We start from the raw sequence: 9,071 nt of genomic DNA on the forward strand, positions 1-9,071 counted from the left end.
GGGGCGCTGCAGGATGTCCCGCAGCTGCAGCACGGCGATGCCCACGGTGCGGTCCTCCCGGGCGAAGCAGTAATCCTTCACACACACCTGCAGCTCGTAGCACTCGGGGCCCGTCTCCGTCCCCAGCGTGCTGAGGGGGGGACAAGGGATGGGCAGTGTTGGGGTCACACTCCACCCCTATCCCAGCCCTCTAACAGCCCCTACATGGCTGCTGTCCCCACTCATACCCCTAAAAAAGCCTTTTCCTTTTTACTCCTTTCCCCCCCTCCCTGCTTTTACCAATGAGAAAATACCTAAAACATCCCATTGGGGATTAGCAAACTCACTGGGAGACCCCAGGAGGTGCCCACATGCGGGGGACACGTCCCCCAGCCTGTCCCCATGTCCCCAGCCCGCGGTGCCACTCACAACTGGAAGCTCTCGTTGTACTTGGGGGCCCAGCTGTTGTTCTTGGATTTGGTGGCGAATTTCCTCTTCTTGTCACTGAGGTGGGGCCCGATGATGTTGACCTCGATGAAGGGCCGGAAGATGCCCGACGTCTGCCACTTGAGGTCATTTGCAGCCACCACTGCGAGGAGGGGACAGGTGAGGCTCACGGAGCACTGTCACCTGCCAGAGCCCGGCACCCCGGCCAGCAGAACTCACCTTTGACAGTGACTTTGTGCTCGCCACTGCTGGGGTGGGTCAAGAGCTCCACATGGATGGACACCTCCCCAACGGGGTCATCCACGCCAGAGCCTGTGACAGAGGGAGGAGATGTAAGCGCCTGTTCTCCCCGTGCTCCTGACATCCCCTGCCCAACGCTAACCCCACTGAGGAGGCAGGTCACCCACCGCGGGGTGTGGCCCAAAGGGCTGTAGGCAGAGCAGTGTGGGTGCAGCAGCTGTGACGGACATGGCAGGACACTCTCAGCACCAGGCTGCCTCTGCCATCCCACCGCTGTGAACGCCCCCTTGCCCAGGCAGGGCTGAGGGGCCTGTCTGGAATGAGGCAGAGGACAGTGGCCCAGCTCCCCCTGCTCTTGCCACAGAGGGGTAACAGTGTCATGGGCACAGCACTGGGCAGGAGGGATCCGGCCAGGGAAGCCACAGCCCTACCAGTGTCTCGAGGCTGACCTGCCCCCTCATACCCCTCCACCCTAGGGACCACATCAAGCCCAGGGGTCCCCGAGCCTGGGGACCTTGGGTGACCTGTGACCAACAGGTCAGCTGCCTCCCATGCCACCCCAGAGCTGTGCATGCACCCATGGTGAAGGATGGGGTGCAAGGCAGAGGGACAGAGGCTCTGTGGGTCTGATGGGGCCATGGAGATCCGGCTCAGTGGAAAGCCCTCAGGGTGGGAAGGAGGACGTGTCCCTGTGTATCACCGAGGGTGCCAGGCCGGAGCGAGGCTGGCGATGGCACATTCCCCTCCATGCCCCCGGCCCCCGCCCCCCATGCTGAGCTGGGATGGAGGCGATGGCGGCTGGGGAGGGGGGCTGGGCATGGAAGGCCAAGCGGGGGTGCAGCCCCGGCCCCCAGCGGGGTGTGATGGAGGCCAAGCAGGGCCCGTGGGGGGCTCATTCCCTGCACCCCAGGACAGGCAGACAGAGCCAGAGCAGGGCTGGTAATGGTCCTTAGGGCAGCAGGGTGGGCAGGAAGGGGACAGGATGTGGCATGGCCTTCCTTAGGGCCACATGTGCCACGGGGAGGTCACGGTGGGTGCCCACCCCCAGGCAGCAGTGCTGGGGACAATGTGGGGTGCCCAGAGCACGTGGGCAGACACCCCTACTCCCAAGGGGACAGCCCCCGACCCGCTCTGGGGGTGGTCAATACAGCTGAGCACAGTTCCTCCAAATGCCCCCCAAAGCAGCCCTGGGAGCAGGAGTTTGCCCATTCTGGGGGTCCCCGAGGCTGGCGATGCTGAGGGGTCCCCAGGCCCCCCCAGCCCGTGGTGCCGGGACTGTTACTGGCCCAGGCTGGCTGCAGGCAGGTGCAGGGGCGGGCGAGTAGCACACGTACCCTTCTCAGGATAAACCTCTTCACTAAGGGTAAACCTAATCCCTTTCCCACCATGAACTAGTGGGAAGGAGAGAGAAAGAGACAGAGACACGGCACAGAGTACACAAAGAGAGGAGGAAGGAGATGAAGGAGGAAGGAGATGACAACAGAGAGAGGAGGGAGGAGATGGAAAAGAAGGGAGGAGGGAAGAGATGAAGAAGAGAAGAGGGAGGAGATGAGGTGTGTGGGGAACGGGAACAGTGAGGGAGGGGGGGAAACAAAGAGAAAGAGAGATCAGATCTCGCAGACAGACTGACGGCCAAGCACCCAGACAACACTGCAGCGACACAGGAGTGCCAGGCACCCCCAGCTCCAAGTGTGGGGTCCTGGGGACAGGGTACACCCAGGGGTGCTGGCACCCACCAGACCCAACCCCACGCCCCCGACATGGCTGGCACAGGAGGCACAGACAGGACAGACGTCCCTTGAAGGAGACTCACGGACAGCAAACGCACGTCCCACTCCCCGAGGACGCAGACAAGCCTGGCTGGGGCACCCTGCAGTGGCCCCTGACCACCACCGAGCATCTCAGGGCCCTCCTCAAGCAGCCAAGGGACAGAATAAAGGGCAGCATTTAGAGCTGAGGGCTGATCCTGCCCTGGAAGGTGCCCAGCATCCTGCACTGCACCCCAGCACCCTGGAGCCCAAATCAGGGGGTTGGACACCCAGCATGCCCAGGACAGGCCCTGGCACCGCACCCGGATCCAGTGGACCCTGTAACTGGTCTGTGTTGGGTGCCTGGGGCCATCCAGAGGGGACAAACACTGTGACACTTGGCCAGAGGGTGACCTTCCCCCCACCCACAGGCCCCACTTCCATGCCAGTCCAGCAATGCCCTGGCACTGGGGACCCACTGTTCTTGCTGGGGGCTGGGGAGTGCCAGGCTGCTGCTGGGCACCCACGGCCCCTCTTCACCTGCAAACCATGGGAGGAAAAAGCCCTTCCTTCCCCACCCATCTCTCCCCCGCCGTGAGCCTGGCTGGGACCCCCAGCCCCACTGGGACAGAGCCAAGGTGGGTCCTGGCCATGGGGCAGCCGAGCCCGTGGGGAGGACGAGGGCCCGGGGGGGCCAGGGGGTCCTACCCTGCAACGACTGGGTCTGCACGAAGGTTTTGATGAGCAGATCCGTGGCCTGGGTGTAGAGGGACAGGGCGTAGCGCAGCGACTGCAGGTCGGGGCTCTTCTCCAGGAATGTTTTCTTCAGCCCCACGCCGCCAGCATGGAAGTATTGCTGGAGGGGGAAAGGCCTCAGGCTGCTCAGCAGCTCTGCCAGGGTCCCCCTGGTGCTCCCCGTGTCTGTGCCTCGGGGTCAGAGCCCCAGGGGCACCCGAAGCGCCCCAGAGGGCCCTCACCTTGATGGTGTCCAGCGCCAGCTCCACCACAGCACACTGCTTCGGGGTCAGGCTCTTGGCTTCCTCACGCACCATGTGGTCCTGGGGGGCACAAATCCTGCTCTCAGCACAGGGCCAGGACCCTGCTGCCCCCACCCCAGCCAAGCCAGCAAGGGGGCAGTGGTGGGGTCCTGGCAGCAGTGGCACTGGCACCCACCCTTGAACAGAGAGCACCCCAGCACCCCCAGTTCTCAGCTTCAGCTCGGTGACCCCCAGCCCTCACCTTCAGCTTGGAGAGCTGCCCCAGCTCCTTGGCCGCGTTGAAAATCATCTGTGTGCCCTGCAGAGAGCAAAGAGACAGGGAGGGCCCCGGTGAGCAGCCAGGCTGGGGGTGGCACGGGCAGGCTGGGCACATCATGCCAGAAGCTTGTTGCAGTTCCAGGGGCTCCCCCAGGCTCCAGGGGACGGCAGCCAGGAAGGTGACACAGGTACCAGGCTGGCAGCCCCCATCTCAGCCCGAGCTCTCAGCACAGGTGTGAGGCTGCAGGCTTGGGGACCCCAGGGCAGGACGTCACCCTGGCATCAGGGACTTCATGCCCTGCTCAGCACAAGCAGCTCATCCCAAGAGTCCCATCCTGCTGCCTGTGCTCCAAGCACCTGCTCCTGCGTCCAGCAGGGCCTGGCACAGCACAGCACTGACCACTCGGACATCGGACGTGGTGGGAGCAGAGAGCGAGTGTGAGGGACAGCAGGCACGGGGAGGATGTGGCCTGTACTCCACGGCCACCAAACAGCCCCTGCCACAGGGAGCCCCCAGTCTCAGGGAGGTTCCCAGCCCCTTGGTACTCCAGGGAGCCCCCCAGGTGGGAGACCCGGGCTGCCTCTGCCTGCCCCGTGCCCCCATCATGGCTGGGGCCATGGAGCCATTCCGTGGTGCCCACGGGAACAGCAGCCCCCTGGATGGGCAGATCCCGCTCACTGCCCTGGGCTGGCACCTCTCACCGGGCTGAGCACACGCTCCTCCAGCGTGCAAATGTAACTGGATAAACTGGGGCCCAGAGACCTCCGCCACCTTCCCTCTCCCAGCACCAGTAGTTCCAGTCCTTCCCAACACAGAAACCTCAGCATCTCTCCCATTAACCATTACCCTCTGCAGGGGTCTGCCCCCTCCATGCCCTCATTTTGTATCCCCCCATTAACCCTTTGTTCCCACCCCTCTGCCCACCCAGTTCTGTCCCATTAACTCCACCCTCACTGTTCCCATCTCCCCCAGTCCGTGGACAGGCTGGGAGCTGGGGACACTGGTGTCCCCAAAACAGAGCACGACAGGACACTGTACTGAGCTGGGAGCCCCCAACCCAGAGCACAAGGGACAAGGGACAGGGAGGAGGGACGGGGAGAGAGCAGTGCCAAGTGGGGAGCAGAAGAGCCATGTCCTTACTTCAGTGTGACTGGGCAGCTTCACCCTGCTCTGGAAGAGAACAGCAAGGGACAGTTACTGGTGGCCCCAGCAGCATTCGGCCGCGGCTCCAGGCCCCCCACACCCCCCAGCCGTGAGGGCTCTGGCCCTGTACTCTCCTCTGGCTGTGCCCAGTTCTCCGCTGGTGTCCCTGGTTTGGCACCAGTGCACAGCTGCAAAGGCTCAGCCCAATGCTGGTGCTGGTGAAGCTGTGATGAGTGTGGCAGGTCTCTTCTGAGGGGGGCACGTTTGCTCCCCACCCCGTCTGGGGCTGGGAGATCAGAGGGAATCAGCTCCCCCAGCACACTCAGCAAACTGGGCAGGAGCCAGTGTCCCCCAGGAGAGGAGGGGGAGCCGCAGGCCTTGCCCAGACGGATGCTGGCATGGCTCTTCCCAAGAACCAGGATTTGGGGAGCAGGCTGGGGTCACTGCTGGGCCCCCACCCTGTCGTGATGAGCCCCCAGACAGGGCAAGAGCCCACGTACTGGAGAAAGCCGTCGGGGCAGGGCTGGGGCTCAGCAAGGAAGGGGGAGCAGGCTCAGAGATCCAGGGGATCTCAGCAGCCCCAGGGCCCCCACTGTGCCCAGCAGGGCCCAGCATGGGGGGTCCCCCTCTTCCTGAGCCCCCCACAGTGGGTTGTGGGAGGGTCTCCCATGCAGGGGGTCTCAACCCCTCACTGTCCCAGCCAGGCAGCTGGGGCTGAGGGCTGTGGGGCAGTGTCCCCCGTGGGCACGGGTGACACCCCACATCCACCCCACGGGGACTGAACACCACAGAGCCCCCGCTCCCTGCCCCGGGGACACACAGAACTGGGACTGTCCCCAGCACACAGCACAGCACACCTCACCACGACACCACGCAGGCAACAGCACATCCAGACAGCACAACAGAGGAAGCACGGACAAGCCGGGACCTCCACAGCAGGCGGGTGAGAGACCACGAGTGTGGCCCCGGGGCAGTGACACACACGGAGCCCACAGCTATTTACCTTCTCTGTCCCCTTGCCATGTTTTCTCAAGAGCGTGCCCTGTAGAAGCAATGTCAGAGGTTGAGTGTGGGGTGGGGGGACAGCGTGGGACAGGACACAGGGGCACAGGTGGCAGAGACATCACGAGCTCCTGAAGGACAGCCAGTGGGGGACTGGTCCCCACCAAGATACTCAGTGAGGGCCTGGTGTCATCGGGGTGCTGGATCCCCACTGGAAAGCAGGAAGCTGCACTGCTGGAGAACTTGTCCTCACACTGGGAAACTGCTGGGATGCAGGGATGCTTGAATCCATGAGGGATGATCCTCGCTGGAATACAGGATCCAGCTGTGTGTGGGCAGGCTGGATCCTGCTGGTGCCCCCACACATCCTGCTCCAGCTCTGGCAGGTGCTCCCAGCGCTGGGGAGGGAGCAGGGAGGGAGTATCTGGGATTTGGGTTTAGCACACAGAGCTCTGGTTTGTGCAGGGCTGGGCCCAGTGACAACCCACACTGATCCAGGAAAGAGAAACTGTGTGAAATGAGGCAGCAGTGCCACAGGGGGGGATGAACTCAGCTCTCAGGGTGGACCGGGGCTTGTTGGAATCAGGAGAGGGGAGCAGGGAGTCAGCTGGCCAGGAAGCCTCAGAAGGAACAAGCAGCACAGGGAGGGCCAAGCAGGGCTGCCAAGAGGGGTTCTGGCCCTGGCACGGGGTGATGGGTGAACAAGAGGAGCTTGTACCACACAGAGCTGACACTGCTCTGTCCTCAGAGCCTCAGCAAGGCTGGGACCTGGGGTCCCCGTGAGGTCCCCATGAGGTCCCCGTGAGGTCTCAGGCTGCCCCCAAGGCCTCCCCAAATGCTGCTGTTGGACACAAAAGGTGTTGGGAGACAGCAGAGGGGTGTTTGTTCGCGCAGGGATTGGCACCAGCACCCGACAGCTCACTCCCACTGCTCTTCCTGCATGGGTGCCTGAGTCCCAGCAGGGGTGGGCAGAGGACTGGGGGGGAATTGCCCTTTCCTTGCCCCCAGGGGCATAAACCCACAGCCACAGACTGGTCAGAAGAGGACAGAAGGAAACTGCTCAGTCAAAGCCATGCAAGGACCCAGCAGCGATGCCGAGAAGGGAACCAGGAGTCCAGGCTCCCAGGGTCGTATCCCGACCAGGGAAGGAGCCTCACAACCCATGCCAGCAGCCTGCCCCACCACCGAGCACCGGGGCCAGGGACCGCCCTGTCCCCCCGAGAGACTCCTCCTCCTCCTGGCAGGGACAGCCTCTGCCCTCACCCCCAGCACAGCCAGACCCCAGCCAGGGCCTTGAGGGGAAACTGAGGCACGAGGGAAAGGAAGAGCAGCCCTGACTCCAGGCACGCACCGCTCCCTGCTCGTGCCTCCCGCGGCATTTCTCCCCTCAGCACGAGCCCTGGTTTGGCACTGCCATCACCGTCCCCTCCCACCCCACCACTTGCCCTTGTCCCTCCCCACATCCCGGCACTGCCGATCTGTCCAAGACCTCTCCACCCACCACATCCCGGAGGGGCCGCTGGCATGTGCCAGCCAGGAGCCAGTGCCAGGCGGGCAGCACAGGGGTGGGGACCAGGAGCTGGACCAGGTCAGGAGCCGAAGGAGGGTGTGGGCAGGGCACGGGCAGCCACACAAGACAAGAACCGGCGAGGCCAGGACCGACACAGAGCGGACAGACAGACAGACAGACAGGGAGCTGCCGTACTTACAATCATCTGCCATTGAGAGGCGAGAGGAGCAATTGGAGAGAACAACCGTGACGTGAGTGTCGGTCCCCGCCTCCTCCATCCTCCCCAGTGCCAGCCCTGGCTGCCCCCCACCCCCAACAGGGCCATGGGTGTCCCCCATCCACAGCACTCGGTGTCACTGCCCTGTCACCGCAGGCCTCCACAGCCCCCGAGGGGCCCCATCCCCACCTGCCCGGTCCCTCCTGACTGGGGGGGCTTTGCCCCAGGAGGGCTCAGCTCCAGGGACCCCACTCAACACTCAGCTCTGACATGGACCTCCAAACCACCAACCTGTCCGGCCACCCTGCAGGCTGGCACCCAGGGACACCTAGGCAGGCTGTCCCCTGCCTGAGGGACCAGTCCCAGCACAGCTTTCTCCAGGAACTGTCTGCCCTCAGGAGAATCACCCAACAGAGCCACGTGTCCGTGCCCCTTCCTCTGCCCTAGCACAGGCCCCAGTGTCTCCAGAGCACGGCTGGGAAGGGACTGGGATGGGGACTGGGACAGGGACTGGGTCTCAGTGGCACCAGCATTCCTATGAGATTTGGCCACCTTTGGCCAAGGGTGTGTGAGCCCGGTCAGGAGTGATGTGGGGCTGACCCGAGCCAGGCTCAGGGCTGTGACACGGTGCCAGTGAGGTGGCACCACTGGGGGCTGACATGTCACCACTGTGCTGCCCCTCGTAGACACAGCACAGGAGCTCCACAGCCCCAGCACGTGACATAAAGGCTGACAGCTCCAGGAACTCCAAGGAAGAGCCTGAGCCCAGCTTTGTAACAGTGACAAAAGCCACCAAGGAGCGACAGGAGCAGGTGTGTGCTGGTCCAGAGCACTCGGTGTCACCGTTTCCTGCCTGACTTCGAGGGAACCACCCCAGGAAGCTTCAGGTGCGGGGGGAGCAGACAAACAGCGATGTGATACAGAGCCTCAGAGTGGGACCATTCCCTGGGTTTGCTCTGCTTCCCTAAAATCCCCAGGAGCAAGGAACAGCTCAGCCCTTCTGGGGATATATGCCCCCATCCTCATGAAACCCCCAGCCCCTCAGCAAGACCAACAGGCAGTGTATCCCAGCATTCCAGGAGCCTCTGGATTCACCTCCTGGCACAGGGAGCATGCCCACAGCCAGTGTGGGTGAGTGTGGCATGGGATGCTGCCCCAGCTCTGAGGGAAGGATGGATAGGAAAGGGCCAGTGTCCCCTCTTGATGCCACAGCGGAGGTGGCAGGAAGGTTCTTTGGCAAAGCCATCCAAGAAGGTCCTGGGGCAAGGATGACCTATCTCTCTTCCATCCTTTCCTCAGCCAGGAGCTGGACACAGGTTTGGAGATGTCAGTGAAGTCCCCACCCTCTCAGGTGCCGGTGAGGGCACCTGGCCAGCAATGTCCCACACTGGTACCAGTCAGTCACCCGTGTCTCAGGGTCCCTGGTCCCTCTCCCCATCACTCACCGTCTGGTCCGTGAGTGGGGGCAGGACAATGGTCTTCTCCATGGTGTTCATCACCAGCTTCCAGAGCTCCTTCAGCACCCTCC

The 9,071-nt window shown here is 63.4% G+C and overlaps 1 protein-coding gene across 1 annotated transcript in view; it reads right to left on the reverse strand.

The window, feature by feature from the left end:
• Positions 1-9,071, reverse strand: part of UNC13A (unc-13 homolog A) — a 32,034-nt gene that overhangs the window by 913 nt on the left and 22,050 nt on the right. The window contains exons 35-45 of the mRNA XM_017738976.1: positions 8,989-9,067; positions 7,526-7,531; positions 5,818-5,856; positions 4,812-4,841; positions 3,654-3,710; positions 3,392-3,472; positions 3,123-3,270; positions 2,001-2,057; positions 646-738; positions 409-568; positions 6-130 (exon numbers count right to left, since the gene is read on the reverse strand). Coding sequence (XP_017594465.1) covers positions 6-130; positions 409-568; positions 646-738; positions 2,001-2,057; positions 3,123-3,270; positions 3,392-3,472; positions 3,654-3,710; positions 4,812-4,841; positions 5,818-5,856; positions 7,526-7,531; positions 8,989-9,067 — 875 coding nt within the window. The remainder of the gene's footprint in view (positions 1-5; positions 131-408; positions 569-645; positions 739-2,000; positions 2,058-3,122; positions 3,271-3,391; positions 3,473-3,653; positions 3,711-4,811; positions 4,842-5,817; positions 5,857-7,525; positions 7,532-8,988; positions 9,068-9,071) is intronic.

The sequence above is a fragment of the Corvus brachyrhynchos genome, unplaced genomic scaffold (genome assembly GCF_000691975.1).
Source record: "Corvus brachyrhynchos isolate BGI_N302 unplaced genomic scaffold, ASM69197v1 scaffold130, whole genome shotgun sequence".
Taxonomy (NCBI): Eukaryota; Metazoa; Chordata; class Aves; order Passeriformes; family Corvidae; genus Corvus; species Corvus brachyrhynchos.